This window comes from Coturnix japonica, chromosome 2 (genome assembly GCF_001577835.2).
Source record: "Coturnix japonica isolate 7356 chromosome 2, Coturnix japonica 2.1, whole genome shotgun sequence".
NCBI classification, from domain to species: Eukaryota; Metazoa; Chordata; class Aves; order Galliformes; family Phasianidae; genus Coturnix; species Coturnix japonica.
The window spans coordinates 66,766,408-66,789,617 of NC_029517.1; the positions used below are offsets into that span (position 1 = coordinate 66,766,408).

At 39.8% G+C, this 23,210-nt stretch overlaps 1 protein-coding gene across 12 annotated transcripts in view; it reads left to right on the top strand.

Moving 5' to 3' along the window:
- The window catches only part of PHACTR1 (phosphatase and actin regulator 1), a 259,864-nt gene that overhangs the window by 183,981 nt on the left and 52,673 nt on the right, over positions 1–23,210 (top strand). For 10 of the 12 annotated variants that reach the window (XM_015854710.2, XM_015854712.1, XM_015854709.2 and 7 more), the window contains 3 exons: positions 9,207–9,287; positions 16,527–16,712; positions 17,681–17,887. In XM_015854710.2, coding sequence (XP_015710196.1) covers positions 9,207–9,287; positions 16,527–16,712; positions 17,681–17,887 — 474 coding nt within the window. The remainder of the gene's footprint in view (positions 1–9,206; positions 9,288–16,526; positions 16,713–17,680; positions 17,888–23,210) is intronic. The other 2 variants (XM_015854715.2, XM_015854717.2) reach the window with 1 other exon arrangement.

Genomic DNA, 23,210 nt, shown 5'->3' on the forward strand with positions numbered 1-23,210 from the left:
GTTGTCTTCTCCCTATTGCTACCCTTTCTACAATTCATCTTTGTGAAGAAGAAAGCAGGGCCTACCACGTCTCTCTGTTTTATGTATGGGACATTCCTCCTCACTTTCTAAATGTTATTAATCCTCTGGAGGACACTCATTCTCATCTTATGCAATTATTATTGCTTTAATGACTTTAACAAAAGGTTTTTATAACTCCGGAAGCACCACATGGAGCAGAACCTTCATTCATTTCCTTCTATGAGCTTCTCACCTCAAGCCCAGGATGATTCTTCACTCATTTCTATTCTGTTCCAGGTCTCCTGTTTTTAGGTTTATCCTATGTAGTTTTTCCTAGTCTGGTGGTATGGAAACCAAGCTCACTGGTCTGTAATTCCTAAGCAACTTTTGGACTGTTCACAGTAACAACCTTTTTATCTTAGCTAGGTTATATGCCACATAATATCCTTCTGGACTGCTGCTTTTAACCTTAGGTCATCTATGAATCTATCAGTTTTGTGTTTCATTTTCTACATTTTCAACAGACGAACTTTCTTAGTTTCTAGGCAGTCAAGACACTTGATCTTGAATGCTGAGGTACCAGACTTCAATTCTGCCCTTCTTTCATGTAATGATATCTACCTTTGTAATGTGATGGCACTGTAAGAAATGTGTCTGGATTATTATCGTATCTCCTTCACTTCATTGTCCTTCCTGCCTATCTGTCTCCAAATTTGCCTCTTATATTGGTACTTCAGTTCAGAAATGTTATTGTCTAAAATCTTTGGCATCTTCAGCTCTGTTTCCCCATCCCAAACAAGAACTGTAACTACATTTTTGCAGACAAAAAAAAAACCACTAAAACTATATCTAATACTAAGTGTAAAATGCTGTATTTTCTCAGATCACTTCAGCACTTGCTGGAGAGGAAAATAAAACCATTTTATCTTTGATGGATGTTAAAAATATTAACTCTTACTTAAATAATGGAACAATTCATGCTACTAAGCAGGATGGTGCATGCAAATTCTCATGAAGCTGTACTGAACTCACATGACTGTAGCTGAGACCCCAATCTCCTCCCCCTTTTTTGATCTGTGGTTTCTGGAGGAATGTCTTGCATTGTGGAAAGTTTCCCTCCATGTGGGAAAGTTACGTTTTTAGCCAAAACAGATCAAGAAAATCAAAGGCAAACAATCAGACCAAGTCTCTAAATACATTAAATATGCTGAAATGACAAATGCATGACATTACTTGGACAACTTTCATCCTCCAAAACAGGAAGTAGACCACACTATTGCAATAAGAGACTGGTGTTAAATAAATACATACAACTTTGTTTAATTTCAGCATTAAATGTGCTATGTACTGACCAACTAGTGCTGTTACACAAGCTGGAAATATCATCCAGAGATAATTGCTGGATGATATGACAGCTGCAATTTGGGAATTTTCATATTTTGAAGGAAGTGTCTGTTGCTCTGTGATTCAGTCATCCCTATAATCAAGCCTTAAATGAATGATTTCCTGTCTAGTTCCTAACAGAGCTCTGTGTTAAAGGGATGTTGGCAGTTCATTCTCATAACAAATGTATTTTTAATCTGTGTGATCCTAGTTGACATTTTCTGGGTGTAAAAAAAGGGTTAGTGATGGTCTCCCAGAAGCATTTGATATCATAACAGCTTCTCTCTCAAAAAGGCGCTAAGACGATTTTGGTTTCAAATAGGTATTTCTTGGTTCCAAGCTGTGCTTTGTAATGTATATTTTAACTAGGTGTACATACAGCCATTGGTATACAACTATCCAAACTATCCATCTTCTTTGTGTGTCTGTCTGTGAGTCTGCATTGTACTAATCATTCCAGTGTAAATGAAGAATTTTTTCCTAAACTGCAATTTACAGCTGCAGCGTCATGTGTGCAAATAAACACTTTGGGGCATCGTTTTGTGCTGGTATTGTTAATGTTGTCCCAAATGCCTATTAGGTGAGATAGGAATTTCTAGTTGATAACGCTGCCTCTATAGCCAAAGAGAAATTTCGTTAAGGAGTAAGACACTCTTTTTGCACATCTGTCTGTGGGTACCAGGCAATTTATGCCGGTAAAGTTATAGCTGTAAGGTACATCCAAGCTGTTAAATGAACTTCACAGCAGTTTGCTGTTACTATAAGAAGAGATGTGTTGCTTGTCTTACTGATTGGAACTGTCCTTCTATCAGCACTATGATCCTCCCAGATGGCAAACAAGGGGACCAGACACTGGCCAGTAGTTTGGTTGTCATCTCCCAGTAGTCAGTCCAAGCAATCATCTTCCCTTCCTACCAATCCACTGCAGTTGCTTTAGTTTTATCTTGATATTTTTCCCCATTGTTTCTGCAACAAAAAACCCCGACTTCTTCATCCTCTAAAAGTTACACTGTATAATCCAGTTTCCTGACATCTGCTGGACTTGTTTCTGTATTATCTAGTCTGTGTTATGCCATCTGGATGCACTGTCTGAGGAGGAGCAAATCCAAAAGCAGCAGTTTGTCTGGTTATTTATATCCCATGTGTAAATTATTCTGAAGAGAATTCTCTTCAGCTGCAGAAAGTAACTTGAGTTGTATTATTCAAGCAGTGACCACCACGTAGATGATCTGGTTTTTGCTCTGAGGAAAGTGCCTTCAGCTATTAGGTAGTGGAACATTGCAAAAAGACATTTCTGCCATTGCAAATGACACTGCAGATCCCTAACAGCTGTATCAACTGTCTGTGCACAATCTTAGAGCAAAGGAAGCACAGTTCAGAAATCTCACCTGGCAGCTCACTGATTTGCCTATAGCATAGCTGTTGTTTCTTATATTGCAGTTATCTGGGACTGGGAGGTACCTGAAGCAAGCGTAGTTACTTTACAAATCAGCCATTCTTTCAGCTATGTAGCTGCTGCTATTCCTACAAATTTCTTAGTTTAGTTGATGCTACAACTTCTGTGTGTTTGTTATAGGGCAGAAGCCTGTAGGAGAAACCATGATTTCATTCACTTGTGATTCATCTGAAGACACAGGTGGATACTCTGTCATTGTGTCAGCTGCCTTCTGCTGGCACTTAGGACACAGCTTCAATTCAGTCAGAACAATGGCGGTAATAGCCATATTCAATTTATCTTTAGCTAATTAGGATGAAGTAGGAATTCAGCGTGGGCTCTTAAAGCCTGCCAGGTTTCTAACTTGGATGAAGATCTTTAAAGAAGGCAGTACCACCCCCTTCCATACTGTTTCTGATGCCTAAATTATATATATTCAGAATTCCCAGGATATGGCTTTCGGTGCTGTAATCACACTGTAATTGTAGGGCAGGTGTTCTATAAAATGTGCTATGTTACGTTCTTGCTGGTTTCTTTAAATAAACCTCAGAAGCTTATTTTTCATTAAGCAATGTGGAAGCAATATATTTTGGTGGTTCAACTTTCTGGTTCTGGTATACCTAAGAAATCACAAAAATGCTTTGCTACGGTTCCCAGGAAAGAACTCAAGGAATGCCTTTTTTTTTATCTTTCTGGTCAGCTTCCTGAATACTTCCTAGTTATCAAGTTATCATACTAGTTATCCTAGTACCATTTTTCTTTTGGATGTCTAGAGACCTGTTTTCTTCTCACTTCCATTCTCTGATATATTTTTTTCAAGCCTTTTGTTATGTTTGTTAAGATCCTTTATTTTAGCTCCTGTTTTCATGTATTGATCTTATTACAGACTAGCTCTGTTGAGCCTGTGAAATCCATTATGTGGGGCTTCTTTGGATCTAGTTGAAGTCTAATACTTCCAGGAAAGCAACTTCTTTTATTGATTTTTTTATAAGTCATTTTATACATGAAAAATATACAGTCCATCTATTTTTGAATGAGATTTCTGATTTCTTTGTTTTGTTCCTTCTTTAATTATATTAGAGGGAATCATTCAAATATTATTTCTCTGTCTTTCCTTGCGTTCGCTGAATTTGGGTTTGTACACTGACTGAATTTCTGATTTCTACTGTTGTTTCGTGATCTTCTTTGCTTATTGTCATTAACAATACCTTGATTAGCTCCTGTAATTCTACATTTACAGTTTTGACCTCAAAACCCTTTTATCCTGAGCCTGTCGTCTAACAGTTTACTTTGTATGTAGTAACAATCAGTATAAATTTAGTTTTCTTAAGGTTGGGTTCACCTTTTCTGTAGTTTACTTTCATCAGATTCCATCAGCAAGGAGAAAATAATTCAATTTTCATCTGTAGCCAACAGCTCTGACAACTGTTACACCTTCTAAACATTGCTAGTTAGTAATTGGAAATTTGAGGTTTGAGCCTGCATTCCCAAAGCAGTGTGAACATTCCTACTGTGTAAGTTCAGTGGCTAGACTATAGCAAATGACAATTGTCCATGCTCCTAGTCCAGTGCCTCTAATTGGAGATAGACTGGTGTCTTAAGTTTGTCTAAATGTTAATTGGAAGCAATATGCCCTAATATAATCTATGTGTTTTAGGTAACCATGGTCTAAAATAAATCCGTTTGTACTTTCAGTACTAAAAATAAAATGAGTAGTTTGTTTTGGCTTTGGGCCTCTTTTCCCTGTTATTTTTTTTGTATTTATTATAGATTAGAAAATAGTGCTCCTAGAGGGATCATTTTATAATGCAGTGTGTAGGCCACTGGCTACACAATGATCACTGTTAATTATTTGTAAATGATCAAGTAGATGATGAGCTGAGTTGTTTCAATTTGTCTGTACCTCCCTTTGCCACTTTTATAGCAACAGTATTACTGATAGCTTTGCTTCTCTAGTGGTTTTAGTTATTCATTTAGTGGGATATCAATGCTATTCTATTTTACTAGGCTTGTGGCACCTACCTCAGAAGTTTTCCAAACGGTTCTCATACTGAAAGGGATTGATTTTGTCAACACAAAGAGATATTTATAGACAAAAAGATATTTATAGTAATTTTTTTTTTTTTTTTTAAGAAATCAAGCTTAACTTTTAGTACCCTCACATCTTTTTCCAACTGACATTCACTTGTTTGTAATCTCGTATAATGGAAGTGTTTGGCTACAATCAAAGCAGGAAATTCATGGGTGGACATCCGACAAAGAGACGCTTCTAATCCTTTCTAGGTAGTTATCTGAGACAGATTTTGTAGATAGTACTGTTTCATCCAAGCTATGTTTTGGCATCAGTCAAACCTCAAGCTCACAGCAGAGACGCTACAAATATTGAATCAATTCTAAAATTTATAGAACTCTGTATGAGCTGGCACACCTGTGTTTCCTAAAATCATCATGAAGATTATAATGATCTTTGAAAGGAAGAACTCAGGCAAAGCCGGCCCTAGTGCTCTTTAGACTTAAGGGCTAGCACTGACATGGGTTTTATTTTGATTACCAGATAAATAGTAGGACATGTGCGTTTAGTTCACTCCTTGGTTTAAACAGCAACATGTCAAGTTATGTGAAGGGGGGATGCATGTTGGGAGAGTTCACCTGAGATGTATTGGTCCTGAGGGAAAGATGGCGAGACAGAAAGGTCAAATATCCTGACTACATAAATGCCTCTTTGGTTGCTTAATAGAACATCAGAGGCACTTGGCACAAAGGCAGCAGCATGCTTCACCTTCTCAGCTGGAGGAATGGCCCACAAGCATTGACATCGTGGAACACAGCAGATTATTAGAGGAATAAAGACAAAACTGTACTTGATTTCCAGAATGGAGGGGATGGAAATCCTCGTGACCGTGTCAGGGCTTTACTGTTCTTAATGGGTCTGCCACAGAGAAGAGCTGTGTTTGAACAGTGGAGGGGTGCTGCTCCTGGGGGAAGAGTTCAAAAACACTAGCTCAGGAACATTAATAAAAATATTTCCCACTGTTTATTCATCAGAACTTGAAAGTAAGAGCTACCGCAGAGCTCAATGGCAAAATCTGTACATTTATGTCATAAAACACAGACATCTCACTTAAAGAAGCGGGTAACAGTATCTATTGGAAAATGGATGTATTTGTTAAGATAACCGCTTTCTGGTATAAGCAGTCCCCATAAAGAAGGCTTAATGCTTATTTCTAATCTCCTGGAAGATTGTACAAATGAACAAAATGAGGTTAATCACCCAGGAAAATCACTAATGAAGCAATACATCTTTCGTTAAGTATTAATTATATTTTATTTGTTCCCATCACAGAATTTACAGGGTTCTCATGAATCGAGGATTAATTCAGAGGGTTTTTTTTTTTAATTTATTTATGCTCAACCGTGAATGGATTCCTTCTCAATTGAAAGTGAATGAATTTGTTCTGCATCAGCTTTCTGCTTGAAAGTAAAATCCTTCGTAAAAGAACTGGCAATCTTTGTCAGAGAAATCCGGGCGGAGTGAAGCATTTGATTGTACAAGCTGTTAGAGCCTAATGAGTTCTGCATCCAGGCACTTGTATGTTGGTTGTTTTTTGCACTTGATCCTGCAGTAGCATAGCAGTTTATACATTCAAATGTGCAAGACTTGTTCGGGAGGAAGGTTTGTAATAAGAGAAAGCAGCATGTTCCATCGTTTTAGTATAGCATCTGTTATTATCATTCAGTGCTGCTCTTAGCCCAGCATGCCCTTCCTCTAAATATCTTATTAATTAAAACTGGCTTAGTAGGGAAATAATTAATACTTTCAGTTCTATGCCTACTTAGAAAGGATTTGGAAACTGAAAAAAAAAGATTGCTTTCGTCTAAGCTTCAAACTGGTGTGGTTTGATTTGGGTTATAGGGGGCTTGATTTTCTTTTTGCTATTCTGGATTAGAAACAGATTACAACTAAAAAGGGGATGACTGAAAGAACCTTTGTATTTTGTCTTCTGAAAATTTAGATTGACTGCTAGGTGGACTGCAAAATAACCTGTGTTTCTGAGAATTCTTGCCCTGTATTTGAGTATGTTGCTCAGTAGTAGTCTTGGGAAGGTTATTCCTCTGCTTCTGCATAATATCCAGGGGGCCCTGGTTAGGACTCAGACTCCAGAAGTATTACTGGGTTTCTTACTGCTGCTTTTATAATATAATGGGAGTGCCTGGCCATGAAGTCAGCAGTAATTCTGCTGCATAACTACATAACTGGCTGTTCATGAGGCAAAAGGGTGGGATAAGGAATGTCAATGTGTGCCAGTGCCTGTGCAAAATGACAGACATATTCACATCCTCAGTGGTTGACTTTGATGTCTTGATCTACACACCCATTCTCACCTGGCTTATTTGTGTATGATATATGAAAACCCAGCATTTTGTATGGAAATCTATCTACTTGTGTATAGCATATGGTTATATTCCTGCAATCGTGCTCGGATTTGTATGTAAAGGATGATTCTGTTACTTGGCTATTTCTGGTGAAGTTCAGAAATAGCAGAATTTGCCTCTCTCTTTGTTTTGTGAAGAGTGCTGCTGGCCTACGAACAGAAACTGCTGCTTTGCTGCTGGCTTGCCCAGATTAATTGCCCTCCAGCCAACACAAGCTGAGTGCTCTACTCTGTTTGCATTCAGGGAAAAATTACTTTTTCCTGGACTTGTTGGAAAAGGTGTTCAGTAAGGCCAAATTAGTCTTTAAAGACAGGATTTTAATGATGTGTGTGGTGGGAGAAAGCTCAAGGGTTAGCTGTAGCTTGTTCTGACTCCTTTTTTTTCGGAGGGACTTATGCTGGCTGTTCTTAGAGAAGAAGCTTTAAATGCCATGCCAGAACAAGGCTGCTTGGATGCAAGGAAAAGGCAGATGGACAGCCAGTCTACAAGGCAGCTCCGCAGGCTGATTGTTGGGATGTCTATCTGTCAAAAGAATATTAGAAATCTAAGTTCCATTGAAAGGCAGTGAGGTGCCCAAAGCACTTCTTAAACTGGGCTGTTACATTAAGAGCCTCAGAAATAAAACTGTACCACACAGCTGGCCGATGGGGCTTGTACTGCCATAATTCTGACTGATGTTGAAGCTCAGAGGGTGTGTTCAGAAGAAAGCATGGGTTTTATTAGCTACAGATCGTGTCTGCTGGCTTTCTTAGTCCTAAAGAATACATGTTCAAAGCTGATTTAAAAAATGGAGAAACCGAAATTTATATTATGGTATTGAGTGCATTTTAAAACAGCACTGCCTTGTTTGTGCTAAGCCACTCATATCTAACAGCAAATAAATTGCAGTGAATGCAGTGTGTCAGTGTAAGCACAGCTAATTCACCACGTGTATTGTTTCCCTCTGGGAACAGCAAACATCCAGTAGCGTCGGAGAAGGCTACATCCTCATGTTTTCATGGGCAGAGTGTTGTGGAGCCCCTTTTGCTTTAAATCTGCCTTGGGCAGACTGAAGAAGCAAAGTCCCGATTCATCTGTGTGTGCATCTGCGCTGTGTCTGATAGGGGAGCATATGGCAGAAGCGATTCACCCTTAACTGTGCCTCTTTTTTGGCAAGCACGAGCTTGTTTCTCACAGAGCACACACAGTCACGGCCCCTCCTGCACATCACTTCTCGTGCCCCTCGCTTACTGCCTTTCAGCAATTTGCCTGAATCCATGTCCTTTGTGATGTTTTGGTTAATTGGACATTGTTTTAATTACTGCTGAACTAAACAAATGTGAAATTTCTATCTGTCATCTTACTGCCCCAGTGACCACAGTCTCCAAGCAGCAAAAACAGGACTCAGGCTGTCAAGACCTGGTGTTAAATTATTGTCATGGAGTGTCATTTATTTGTAATTATTTTGGGGAAAACATTCCTCTGGGCAGAAGACTCCATTAAACAGCTCATTTTTGGCACTCTCCCAGACACTTTGTTCTACTCTCATTGGAGTTAGTGGCAAACCAGTCTTGTCTTGTGAGCACCAGCAGTGCCAGTCCTCTTCCATGGCCAGAGAACAATCCACAGCCATGTCTTTCATTCTTCATGATCTTTCACATTACCTTCTTTTTTTATCTTTCTTTCACTAGGTTCTGCATTATTATTTTGTTCTCTCTTTGCTGTTTCTACTTATTCATGACCCAAGCAAGAAGTGCTTGGGTCATGTATCCAAACTGGACAATGGGAATTGAGACATGCCCTAAAATGAGTCAATCTATAGACATTTCTATCAATATCAGCCTTATTTCAAGAGCAAGGAGGTTATGTGGGCTTTTTGACACGCTCATTTGCCACTGACTATAAGTGGAGAAAAAGCATTTTAAAACATTTCCTTTCTTTTCTGTTAATAATCACCCTCCTCCTTTGCTTTCAGCTTTGGAAAGAAAGATATCAATGAGGCAAAGCAGAGAGGAGCTTATAAAACGAGGAGTGCTAAAGGAAATTTTTGATAAAGGTAAGCATTCTTCTTTTCACAATGTTAAATTGACATCCCATGTAGTTTTACGGTCAGATCTCACTTTGTCAAAACATTAAGAACAGAGAATACCATCTGGAATGGCAGAACTGCACAGAATAAAGTCTCCAAACATCTCCTGGTGGATCTTGCAAATAAACTTGAAGGCTAATCAGAAATGTTAAGCAGTAAATTATAAATCACAACATTGTGTGGTAGTTACCTGCTGCAAAACAGCAAGGCGTCCAGACTGAAGGGAGATGGAATGGGTCTGTACATGCATTTATTATCTCTGGTTGAGTCACTATAGGATTAATGGTTTTAAGTTTTTAAGTTTTGGGATTGTGTGATGAGCACAGAACACCTGAAACAACTCAGAATACGTAATAATGATGTTTCCCCATTCAGAATTATTCATTTGTTGAGGTGGTGATGTATTACTTATGCAAAACACCGTTATTTTACACAGGTAGCATAATGAATAATTGGTATCTATTACATATTTGTGAGTATGTAACTCCAGCTTTTATTTGCTTGCTGCTTCTCTTGTCAGCGACTAAGGCAATTAATTAAGCAAATTGTATTAAGGCATGCCAAGGTTGCATTTTAATTTCAATAGAACTTAGGTATGTGCCTTGATGCCTCATTAATCCCAAGGCTAGAAGTGTTTAACAATACCACAACAAAACCTGATAGAAGTCAATTGAAGTTATTAACTTCCAGAGCTTTTCTAAATAGGATCTAGCTTATAAAATCTGAACCATTGAAATCTACTTTGATCTAGCTTGTTGGGAAAGAAGAGGTGATGTAAAAATTCACTAACCCAAACAAAGTCCATGTGTGACTTGTGATTTACTTTCCATGGTTTTTATCCATAACCTATTCTAGATGCTTTTTAATCCTTTGAGAATGCCTGAGCTCTCACTATGGCCAGCCATCTTGAAAGTCATCCGAGATGCAAGTGCAGAGTAGAAACCACAACTGGCAAAATTTTCATTTCTTGGTGCCTTGGGTTTCCCATTTTCTGGACTGTGACTTGGATTGAATATGCAGCCAGATGTCTCCGTTGCCAGCAAAGCTCCCAGTTCAGCACCCTGGGGAACTTGGAAGTCAGCATCTGGACATCCCTACACTCACCTAAAGGCATCCTTAATAATATCTCCCCTGTACAACCTGACCCTGTTCTCCAACTTGAAACTCAGGGAAATTCTCCCTTCTCCTCTGCAAAGGGCTGAAGCTTTTCCCATGCAATTACTTTGTAGTCTGTAATCTTCTGTGTTTCCTGGTAAAATAGACATTGTGTTGTCTGGAGGTCCTCATCATGAAAACAAATGAAAAATCTCCTCTTTGTAGTCATTTTTCACCTTTTCATATCAGAAAGACCTAGTAGGAAATACATGCTGCCTTTTCTTATTTCCAGTACAAGACATAGAGACATCAAACTTTTATTGTCAGATGCAATAAATGGGAAACTATCAGCCAACACAGTTAGATTACTAATTCAGTATCTCTGCCTTACTTCCTGCTGTTTGCAAACACAGAAACCGATAATGCTTTCAAGGAGTCCTTCCTTGAAAGAAGCAGACCAGAGGGGAAGATAGTTGAGCGGAAGTATAGTGATACTGATCACATGTGATGTAAAAATATAAGTAAGGCAAAATGTGTAGAGGAAAAGTAACATTTTATTCCTTGATATAATAGGACAAGCGTAGTTCTCATAAAGGGTATTATATCTTGCTGTAAACCTTAAGCAGAAATAACATTTTCCTTGTACTTCCTGATACCTAATCTCCAGTACTTTATGGAAGCATTGCAATTCATAGCAGAAAGCATTTTTGGATGGTTGTTTCTATACCTTCTCTACCAAGAAACATCTTGCACAGACAACAGGTGGAACCATAATGCTCAATCTCTGTCTGCCTTTCCAAAGAGGAGACCAAAGCTGAGGAGTGATTATGTTGTCTTTTTCGTTCTTAAACAGAGTGAAGGAAACTATCTAGATATATAGACTGATGTAAGGAGAGAGATTCTGAAACTGCAGTGCGTTTAGTGTTATTTTTATCATCTGAGCTGAAGAAAACCAGAATTAGACAGTTTGATCTCCTGTTATTCAGGGTGACACACGGACCTGTTTGCTTTGGGATTTGCTGGCTTTTTAGGTGACTGTGTCATCCAGAAGGTAAAAGTTAACAGAGCTCAGTAAGTCACAGTGTTCACACATAAGAGAGTCAATGCATTCCAGATGCTATTTTTGGGAAACGATAATTGCTTTTATTATTTCGGTGACCCTCACACTTAAGCTGTTGAAGTGAAACCACTCTAGTCTGAAGTGCAGGGAGCTCATTTCTTGGCAAGGTCCAAACTCATGCCCAAATAACTTTCCACTCTTTTAGATGTTCTGTAACTGGAATCTTCTGAAAATGTAGGCAAAGGCTGCTGTGCTTTTTATTTTTAAAGTACACTGCTTTTTTTTTTTTTTTTTTTTCCAAATACAGTGTACTTCTAGAAAAACAGTACACTGAAGAAGTATCTGATTAGTTGCCTGCTGTTCTAATAGATTGTGGACTGGCAGAGCCAAGAGCTCAAACACAGAGATGAATAGGTTTGATTTTCACATCAAACTGTAACCATTTCAAAAGCGACTGTCTTTAGAGTTACACAGTGTGCTACAATACTAGTCAAAGAATGAAACATACTGGTAGTATTTTGATACCTCTTCTTTAATCTGAACACAAACAAGTTTTCCTGTAGTGAGGAATTTTTGAATGTGTGTACTACTTGTTTGCTTCAGAGATAATAACGCAATGATTCCTCAAGGAAGCATGGGTGATCTTCATCTTAGTATTTTTGTACTGTCCATCTAAACAAAATTTGGTTTAAAAACCTTTATTTCAAATTATCTCATTCCTGTCAGGATTTGAAAACACTCTGTCAATGAAAAACCACAAGCAACAGAGCTCAACATTGCTTAGCCTAGGCTTGGAAATGCCCCACCCTTCCTTTGCTTCACTATCAAGAATAATTTCCTAGTTGTTCGTACTTGAGAGCAGGCCAGTACTGAAGACAACTAGAAATGGAAAGTAACATGAGATGTAGAATTCTCCATATCACTTTGACTTCCTTAGTCATTTATCTGTGGAAGGAGCTCATGAGCTTGTCATTTTTCAGACATACGAGAAGTTCTCTATTCCAAAGTGTTCAGAATCAAAATCAATGGCGATAAGGCAGGCAGAAAAAATGTTTCATTTCTCCAAAGAAATGAAACAACTAAAAGACTGGTCTGTACCAGCTAGGTGCTGTCCACATGGGCTGCTTCATTTTCAAGAAGTACCCAAAAGTGAATCTGGCGAATGAGTTCCTGAGTACAAACCATGCTTAATCATGGAATCATAGAATCATAAAGGTTGGAAAAGACCTCATCCACTAAGCTATACCACATCTACATGTTTCTTGGACACTTCTGGGGATGCTGACTGCACTGCTCCCCAGGGAAGCCTGTTCCAATGACTGATAGCTCTTTCTGAAAACAATTTTTTTCCTAATATTCAACCCGAACCTCCACAGCACTTTCTGAGGCTGTTCCCTCTCATCCTACTTCTGGTTACCTGGCAGAAGAGGTCAACCTTCACCTCTCTACAATCTTTCAGGTCACTGTAGAGATGTAGATGGTTTGCCCTGAGTCTCCTCCAGACAAAGCAATCCCAGTTCCCTCAGCTGCTCCTCATAAGCCTTGTGTTCCAGACCCTTCACAGCTTCACTGCCCTTCTCTGGGCACACTCCAGGGCCTCAATGTCTTTCTTGTAGTGAGGGGCTCAATACTGAACACAGTTCAGGGCGCAGCCTCACTAACGCTAGGTACAGGAGGACAATTTCTTCACCAATGCTATTGGCTATAGTATTACTGATACAAACCAGAATGCTTGCTGGCCTTCTTGGGCAAGATAATCTGCTCCGTATCGTTCCCTAATACCAAAGTCAGGCTGGCAGAGCTGTCATTCCCTAGATTCTCCTTATGATCATTCTTGTAAATGGGAGTCACACTGACAGGTCTTCAGTCATCTGAGACCTTACCAGTTGACCAGGACCGTTGATAAATGATGAAAAGTTGTTTGTCAAGTGCTTTTGCCAGCTCCCTCAGTACCCTGGGGCAGATTCCATCTGACTATGTGAACCTGTGATAGTCTAAGAACTGCACTGAGCTGAGAGCTCAAACCCTCATCCTCCAGTAGATAAGACTGGTGCTGGGCGAGCAGTCTAGCTGCTAGGCCAAACAAGCTCCCAGGATCCATCTCTTTTGAACATATCATCTCTGCATTTCTGAGCCTTCACCCCATATTGCTATTTTCATATGCAAAGGTGAACCAACAAGTCTGGGTAGAGTTTTCTGCATCAGAGAATTTTCTCTGAGGATCTGCTTCTTCCGTTGCTCATGATCAGCAGGACAGCATCCTTCATGTGCTCATTTTGCTGCAGAGTTCATGTTGTTTGTTCACTTTGGTCCCTTCCAGATCAAACTGACTTGCACTCCACCTGCTTTATCAAAAAACCTCACGCGTTTAGGGAAAATCTTTCTCCAGTGAGAAACAGCAGGCTCTGAGAAAACACAGCAAAGGATTTAGCAAGCGTGAGAACAAAAGATTACGTTATCAATGTGCAAAATTAACTTTAAGCTCTTAGCCAGTTCTTTAAAACTAATTGATTCACCCATATATATCATAATTGCATTACTAGAATTCTTTTTATTTGCATGTCAGCTAACTAAAATAGCTTTTAGTGCTTTAAAAATAGCAATTAATTTGCCTTTTATATCTGATTGTCAAGCATGCCTCTGATCCAGGATTAATTCACACTGAGAGATTCTTCACTCTACAAATGATGATTTTATCTGTCTTTGATCTGTTTTCTGTGTTTTAAGAAGCTTCCTGTGTAGCTTTAAGCAAGCTCAGATTTAGGGTATATGTTTCAGTCATGATTCTGCGTCACGTCTGATCATTTCAGTCCAATCTGAGGGTGATTTTTAGAGTCTAGATGAAGATCAGAGATATTTAGAGGGAAGATTAAAATAGGTTATGCTGTCAGTACAGAGAACTGTCATGCTTGTTATGATAAAAAATAAAAGTCAAAACTTTATCTCACATTTTGCTTTTTCTGACAAAAAAAAAAGAGCAGGTGATTCGAATATTGACATTTTCAGCCATGCTGAATGTACCTTGAAAAGTGCAAAGTACATTTAAGACAGATTTCAAAGTGCTCAACATGTTACAATTGGCATCTCACTTCATTAAAGTATGTAGATATACTTAAAAAAAAATATTTCTCTTCGGTAAGATTAATGGTTAAATTTAGTCCTGTGCTGAAATTATTAAATACTACTGGATATAATCACTGTCCTTGGTTCAAAAAGCAGTTATTCTGCCCAGTAAATAGTTATGGTCTTTCATGAAACCGTGCATCTGAGATAACATCAGCCTTTATCCCAAACATTGTAAAGGGGCATGTTTATAAAAGGGAGGCAAATCAGGAACAGGATATATAGTATTTCCACCGAAACAGCTAAGTCAAAAAAACATTCAGCTTAAATGTTGGCCGAACTGTTGTTTGATCTTTGCTGTCTAGGGAAATAAAACGGTTTGTATCGAATGACCGAAGCACCTACAGTGAAGCTTTGCTGTGAACAGTTGGCTGAAACCTTCAGTTTTGATTAATGTTGCCACCTTTTGCCAGCTCAGTTGATTGCTCTGAAAGCTACGGGTAGAGTTTCAGTCCACTGTGATGTAACAGTATACAGTGAAAACTCGAGTTCTTTAAAAACACTGCAATATAACCAAGAATATCAAGACCTTCCTATTTCTAACAATACCAAAATAAGCAATAGATCATCTTTGCATGTTGTAAAGAAACTTGACAAGTCAGAAAACAATCTGATTTCTTTTCTTGCCAGACTTGTTAATTGCAGTGTCTTGACATCTAAGTGAAGCTTAACATTTTTTTATCTCTTCAGTGTTGTTTTTCAAAGCATTTTGCACATTTTGTCCCTATGAGGGGAATATGTGTGCTCACTTCAATGATCTCTGTTTGGTACAGTGAGCAATAATATGGCTAGTCACAGTTGCCCCAGAATCAAGAACTAGATCTGGATATTCTGAATTTCATTTAAAAAAAATGATAATTTGCATGTTGTGTTAACACTAGGCTCTCTATCTGCCTGCTGGGCTTTCTGCTTTACAGGTCACATTCTGGTTATATTTTCAGGTTTCCACTCATAATGGCAGAACACTTCATAAAACTGTAATTGAGATATCTGTGTAGTCTTTGCCTCTAGGAGCCAGAGGGCTGTGCATAACAAGTTCTGATATAAAAATCATGTGGGTTGATGCTGTGGAGAATGAGCTGATCCCACCTTTCTGTTCTATATTAATTCAAATGTGAAGTGGTATTTGATAGGGAAAAAAAGCTAACAATTGCTGATCCAGAAATGTTTGCTCAAATGGGTAAGTTATTAATAATGAGTTTTAAAAAAGAGACTTCCACAATGTAATCTGCTTTATCTCAATATCAAGACCTTCACCAGGCAACTGTAGAGATTTTTCTTTCCTTTACTTATACTCTTGGTCTTGCTGGGAGACTTCAGTAGTTTAGTTAGTATATAAAATAGTGGCATACATCTGTAATTTTATTTATGCCCCTAATAGTGTAAAAAATGGTGGAAGGAAATAACATCTGTTATTATTAAAATATAAATCATGTATCGTTGTGTTTGTTTGTTTGTTTGTTTTTAAAGAACAAAGCTTGATAGCTTCAGTTCCAGCCCATTCTCATTCCTCAGTTTGCAGCTTAAGCAGAGCAGAGGGAAAAATAGATTTTATCACTCTGTCAGATGAAGGGTGACCAGGAACCATCTAGCTTAGGCCACTTATCATAATACATAATTCATACATCACGTATCATATCACATAACAACCCTGTCAGGCAAATGAAATGCTGTCACACTTCTGTGGGACTGTTACAGAGAGAACATCAGCCAGATATATTCAAAAATTATTCAACATAAGTTGTATTTTTGAGATCTAAACCATATTGTTTTGATTGTTATCCATGTCTTCTACATACATACAATAGTTTAGTTCAGGTTTCTCACTCACAAACAATGTATTACAAAGCAGGATTCGCTTTAAATTCTTTCTGCATCTTATTTATGTGTCTTCTCTTATCATTTTGCTTTCCTCCAAATATGAACAGATGGGGAACTTTCCATACCAAATGAAGAAGGAGCTTTGGAGAATGGGCAGCCTCTGGGATCTGGACAAGTGCTGAGCTCCAGCCAGGTATCCCTGCCAGCCCTAGCAGAACTGGAGTCAGGCTCAGCACCTGGGGAACCCTGCTCATACGAGGTGCTGCCGACCACAGAGATCATGGATGGGACAGGTAACATTTTGTTTTCGTTGGAGCAGCTTTAAACTGTTTGAAACAAGTTTTTGATCTCTAACCTTTGGTGTGTAGTCTCAAGGAGACCTTGCTGAATACCAAGGTCTTCTGGTGGAGAAGGAGATGACAGCAAGCAGATTATCACTGAGTGATCCATAAAAAAATGTTTGCTTTCTCAGCATAGCAGTAACTGCTGCTTCTACACAAGTGAAGTCAGCAAGTAAAGCAAACTCTGCACTTTGTGGACTTACAGCTGTAGATTTCGCTCCTGCTACTTCTCAGGTGTGCCAATGAGCCCAAGGGGGGTGACAACATTTTTAAACCCTGGGGTATGTCTTGTACTTTACTCGCCATGTGGTGTTCGGTGACATTCACATCATACAACAGTAATCAGCAGTTGCACTGCCCTAGATGAGGCTATATATGGTTCATTCTCAATACATAAAGAGAGACAACAATCTGTACATCTAAGCTAACTCCTCATTCTATGTAGCACTGAGAGTCATGGATGAAGATCAAGTGAGGAAAAATGACTAGCAAAAGTGCCCATCTGTGATCAGGTGAACTACATCCTCTTTGAAATGGAATAGCCCTTGTGAGGTGCTTTTACACTTACAGTATAAATCTAAAGTCTATCTGCTAACATATGTGGTTCTGAGCAAGCTGTGGTGATAGACCATCTAGGATGTAACATTTTAAACCTGTGTATTCAACACGTGGGAATACGTCCCAGGCTGGCATACGGGAGCTGACTTCTGTCAGAGGTAATGGGAAATTCAGCTGTTGTGTAGATGTGTGTTTCTCTTTTTCTTTCTTTCTTTCCTTCTTTCTGTGTTATACAATGTTTGAGTGAACTCTATTAGTCTTAACCTTCATTCTTGCTCTGCTTTTCACGTTCTACAATGGCTGTATCCGCTACTGCTTTGCTCGTAACGTTGTTGCGTCTATGATGTGGTTGTGTCCTCCAGTGTCTGAAGAGAGCCCCACATCCAATGAATCTGGAGTCCTCCTGTCCCAAGATCCTACAGCTAAGCCAGTCCTGCTACTTCCCCCAAAAAAATCTGCTGCTTTCCCTGGAGACCATGAGGACACCCCAGTGAAACAGTTGTCCCTCCTCAAACAGCCCCCTGCCCTGCCTCCTAAACCTATTGCCAGGATTGCCAGCCACTTAACTGGTAAGTTGGTGTTCCTAGACCCTCAGCACTACCATTTCCCTTATAGGAAAAACCTGCCCTTATTGCAAGGTGCTCTGTGTCCTTCTGTAAAGATGTTCGCCCATGTTGTTGTGTGTACTGGTAATGTATGTGTGTTGTACCTAGGGCAGGTATCACATCAGGCTATACCATCATCAAGGTGGCTTCAGGACTCTTTCCCTCTCAGACATAATTACCTAATGCTGGCACAGCATTTCTTTCACTCTTGTTTATCAAGATGTACCATTGCCACAAAAATTACAGAATGCATATTGATGGGAAAGGAAATACTAGGAAAACACTAGATATCTTTAAATGCCTTTAATTATAAAGGGCATTGAGGTTGAGAGGAGAGGGAAAATTTCTGCTGTTTCTCACATCTCCCCTCAGCCACCATCTGGGCAGGTCCCACTGCACACACCCTATATTTTTCCCTGTTTCTCTTTCACCTGCCCCCCTGTCCTTACACAGGCTGTTCTATCCCATGGCTTCTTGCCATTTTGCCTCTCTGCTCACACTTTTTGCCACCTGCTTCCTCTGGTCTCTTCTCTCCAGTCTGTAATTTAGGTCACCGATACAGAGAATTATTTCATATACACAGAGCAAAAAAGGTTCCCTAAGTCCTTGCTTGCATCTTTTGAACAGTCTGCTCATAGTTTCAATCACATCCCAGGATGTAGCACCTTGAAATCCCAAGCTCAAGGCGAGATGTTGGGTTGCTCTTCTGGTGTTATGCTAATTCAGTCTTTCCAGAGCTAATGCGAAAACTGTTCCATTTTCATTAATACATTCAGGGTACTATTTTTTCCAGGAAGTTAATACTTGTTTTATGGAGGCTGAGAAAAATATTAGGAAAGAGCTCATTATGGAAGAATACGTTCTGGTTTTCTCTCATAACTGTACATATTCTCTTACATGTTTCTGTTTGGATGGCTACACGTTTTTGTTCTGTATAGTTTTGTTCATTTTATGTGGAATCTCTTCGCTTTCTTGCCTGCCAAAATCTACACATAATTGACTTATACTACAAACCAAATGGGCATTTCTGCAGCCTGGAAAGCCAGGTGGCGGTATTAATAACTTCAGGTTAGGAAACTGACAGCTTCCTGTTACCTTCCACTTCATTCTAATTACAAAAAGTGGCTCAAAAATGAGGCCAACATGAAGAAAATATTTAAAAATAATAAAGATTAAAAAGGAATAGTGTAGGTAAAAAACTAAGGCATAGGAAAAACCTCTGGTACTAAGTACCCATCATTCATAAGCCTTCCTTTCATGGAAGATAGCAGAAGAATTGCAGGATGGGTGCTTCTGCTGGTTGGGTTTTTTTGCAGCTGGCAATTTTGTGTGAAGTGGAATCAGTCTCAAGCATAAAACAATGGCTTAATGGTGACGACTCTCCAAATATATATATATGCATAACAATTTAATGTAAATGTGTTTCATACAAATGTAAATGAGAATGTGATAATATAAAATCACTAAAGGTATAAAATCAGTAAAATGATGTCCCTTAGGGGTCAGAGCTGGGACCAGTGCTCTTTAACTTCTTCATCAATGAAAAGGACATCTTCAGGTTTGGAGATGACACCAAGATGTATGGTGTGGCCAACATGCCTGAGGGACAGGATGCTATTCAGACCCAGACAGACTTGATCAGTGGGCCCAGGTTCAAGCAGTGGACCTCATGAGCTTCAACAAATCCAATTGCAAGGTCTTGCACTTGGTTTGCAGCAACCCCCACTATCAGTACAAACTGGGAGAAGGAAGGAGAGAGTACAGCCCTGCTGAAAAAGTCTGGTAGATGGAAAGTTGGACGTGCACCTGCAGTGTGCCCTCATAGTGCAGAAAGCCAACTGTATCCTGGGCTGCTTCTAAAGAACTGTGGCCAGAAGGCTGAGGGAGGTGGAAGTGCCCCTCTGCTCTGTGCTGGTAAGGCTTCACCTAGAGTTCTGAGTCTGGATGTGGAGTCCTCAGTACAGGAAAGATGTAGACCCGGTGAAGTGCATCTACAGGAAGGCCACAAAAATGTTTGAATGGGTGGAACACCTTCCCTGCAATGGCAGGCAGAGAGAGCTGGGGCTGTTCAGCCTAGAGAAGAGAAGACTTTGGGGGGACCTGAGAGCGGCCTTTCAGTATCTAAAGGGGGGCTGTAGCAAATATAAATCACACAGCCATGGCATGACTCTTCTGAAGGTCCAAGTGCCTTAAAAAGGGGATGAAACCATGTGGGAATGGAGACAGGGCCAAGAGCAGACTGTAGAGTGGTCACTGGCAGGGGTGCTTCTGCTGCTTCAGGAGGGTGCTTGGTACTTTTCTCCACACCATCTCCCAATGCACTTAGTAAAGCTGCATCAGCACAGAACAGCCCTTTCTCAGTACTGGGCATGGAAATGCCATCACAGCCCCTCTGTACTTTTTACACTGTAGGAATAAAGCAGCATGGTTCTCTTAATCATTATTTGATTCCTTCCTAGCATAAGATATGCAGACCTAGCAATTATTAATTGTTTTGATATCACTGATCCGCTGCTCTGCATTTCCTGTTGGCCGATAACCTCCTAGAGTTCCCTGCTGGCTTTTAAGTATGATCATTATTAGAGAAATTCATGGGCAGAATTTCTTTCCATTTTCATTTTGCGATGTCCTCATGCAGTGCTCAGGCATTTAGGACAATGCTTGCAGCCCCTTCATTTCACTGAATATTAAGGAAGAACTGAAATCACCACCTGGGACCAAATTTAACTGAACTGCTGGGATTGAGTCCCTAGATTATCATAAAATTTTTAATGCCCAGACATCTCTTTCGTATTTATGACATAGTTATTACCTAACCATGTACAGTTTTGAGTGGTCACAACCCTATTGGGAACAAGCATCTTGCAAAATTTCTCATTATTGTTGTGAGCATGAAGAATCTAATCCAAAAGAGATTAATCAGACTTGCACACCTGGCTTCACACAGTTTGCTTCTCTTCTGTCACATTGGTGTTTTGTGCAATGATTTAAAACTCTAGTAATCTTCTGCAGGGAAGACAGTTATCACAGATTCCTTGCTTGTATTTCTCCTGCCCAGCTACTTATTCATCTACAAATGTCAATGTCTGATGGATATTCCATACTGGAGACGATAAGCATTTTTACCTCTGCTTCATACATCACAAATATTGTGAAATTAATAAAAGGAAGAACTGTAAAATGCAGTCTCCTTTAGGCTCTTAGGCACAGTGGACAAGTCATTCTGTCCTTTAATCCACAATGGTAGTGCCATTTCTAGTAGCATGCCTGGAACCCATGAGTTTGAGCTAAGTCCCATTTCTTCATCACACGTGCTAATCAGTCCACTCTCTTTAATTTTCAGTGCGGGGCTTGTCACTGTTACTGATGACAGTGAAGACATATTGATACATTTCTATGTGAATGGATCAAACTTTCCTTCTGTTGCAGTCATTCTCCTTTTAGCCTTTTTTTTTTTAACAGGCACATATAAATCTCTTAAATGTAGATGGTAGACAAGTGGATTTAATGCCTCTGGTTCACTTTCAAGGCTGTATTTAGAAATTAGCAGCCCAAAATGCCAACCATGCCCTGGGGTGCCTTAGGCCCAAGACTGCCAACTGGGTGAGGGAAGGGGTTGTCCCACCGTGCTCTGTGCTGTATGGCCTCACTTCAAGCACTGGGCACAGTTGTAGGTGCCGCAGTATGAGAAGGGCATAAAACTATTATGGAGTCCATATAAGAGCTACAAAGATGGGGAAGGGTTTAGAGGCTAAGACGTATAAGGAGAAGCTGAAGAAGTCTTTTTGTTGGTTCAGCCCCGAGCAGAAGAGGCTGAGGGGAGGCCTCATGGTTATTCTTTAGTCAGAAGCAGGAGGTACCTGCAGGTGGAATCTCTTTTGAATTCACTCTGTATATCATGTAAAAAAATAATGGGGTATCGTGGCACAGTCACTGTCAGGTGAAGATGTTAATTAATCTGCAGCAGAAATGAATCCAAAACTAACAGACAGATCTGCACTTTTCAATGTGGAACTGAGTAACCTGTGGTAATTTTTGTAATTCAGGACCAGCTCCTGAAGTGAAATTGCCTGAAGCACAAATGTATGAACACATTTTGTTACTACAAACCCCATAGGAACCTTTTATGCTCTCAGGTCTCTATTATGATTTACTCCTTTTTCTTATTTATCTTCTATTGAAGATGAGGCAACATTGAGGAGATATCACATCTGTCAGGAGAAGTTTGTGGCTATCAGGCATAGTGACTGCTGACTGGAGAAAGGGAAATATCACTCCCATATTCAAGAAAGGGAGAAAGGAAGACCCAGGGAACTAAAGGCCAGTGAACGTCATGTTTGTGCCTGGGAAGATCAGGGAGCGGATCTTCCTGGAAGTTTGCTAATGGCACCAAGCCAACTGGTGAAGCTGACGCAACAGAAAGGTGGGATGCCATCCAGAAGAACCTGAATATACTCAAAAAGTGGATGTATAAGAATCTAATGAGGTTTAACAAGGTGAAGTGAAAGATGTTGCGCTTGGATTGAGGCAATCTTAAATAAGAGTACAGACTGGGAGAAGAACTCATTGAGAACAGCTGTACAGAGAAGGACTTAGGGGTTCTGTTGGACAAAGAGCTGGACATGAAGCAGCAGTCTGTCAGCACTTGCAGTCCAGAAGACCAGCAGTATACTGGGTTGCATTGAAACAAGAGTAGCCAGCAGGGAGAGGGAGGTGTTTTGTCTCTCTCTACTCTGTGCTCATGAGGACCCATTTGGAGAATTATGTCCAAGTCTGGGGCCCCCAGTACAGAAGGGATGCAGAGCTGTAAGAGTGGGTTCAGAGGAGGGCCACAAAGATGATGGAAGGGCTGGAGTGCCTCTCCTTTGAAGAAAGATTGAGGGAGTTGGGCTTGTTGAAGAGAAGGCTCTGGGGAGATCTCGAGGGGGCTGGAACTGGATAATCTTTAAGGTCCCCTCCAATCTAAGCCATTCTATGACTCTGTGATGTGATATTGTACTGAAAATAGAAAAACTTGGGTTCTCACATCTGTAACTATTCTACTTTTCAATTTGGAAAGACCACTACCTGGCCATGCCTCCGTTTCATCTTTGCACACCCTTTGCCTCCCTAGTCTCTTGGAAAAAGGGAAGGGTTGCTGTTTGTGTGGGCTTTTTTGTTCTAGTGTAACACCAGTATCAAGTGGATACTTCACTGCATCCACACTAGCATTAAAAAAAGTCTAATACCATGAATGAGCTTGGCCTTATGCATGGTCTTTTTCCACCTTACTGTCCTTAAACATTCT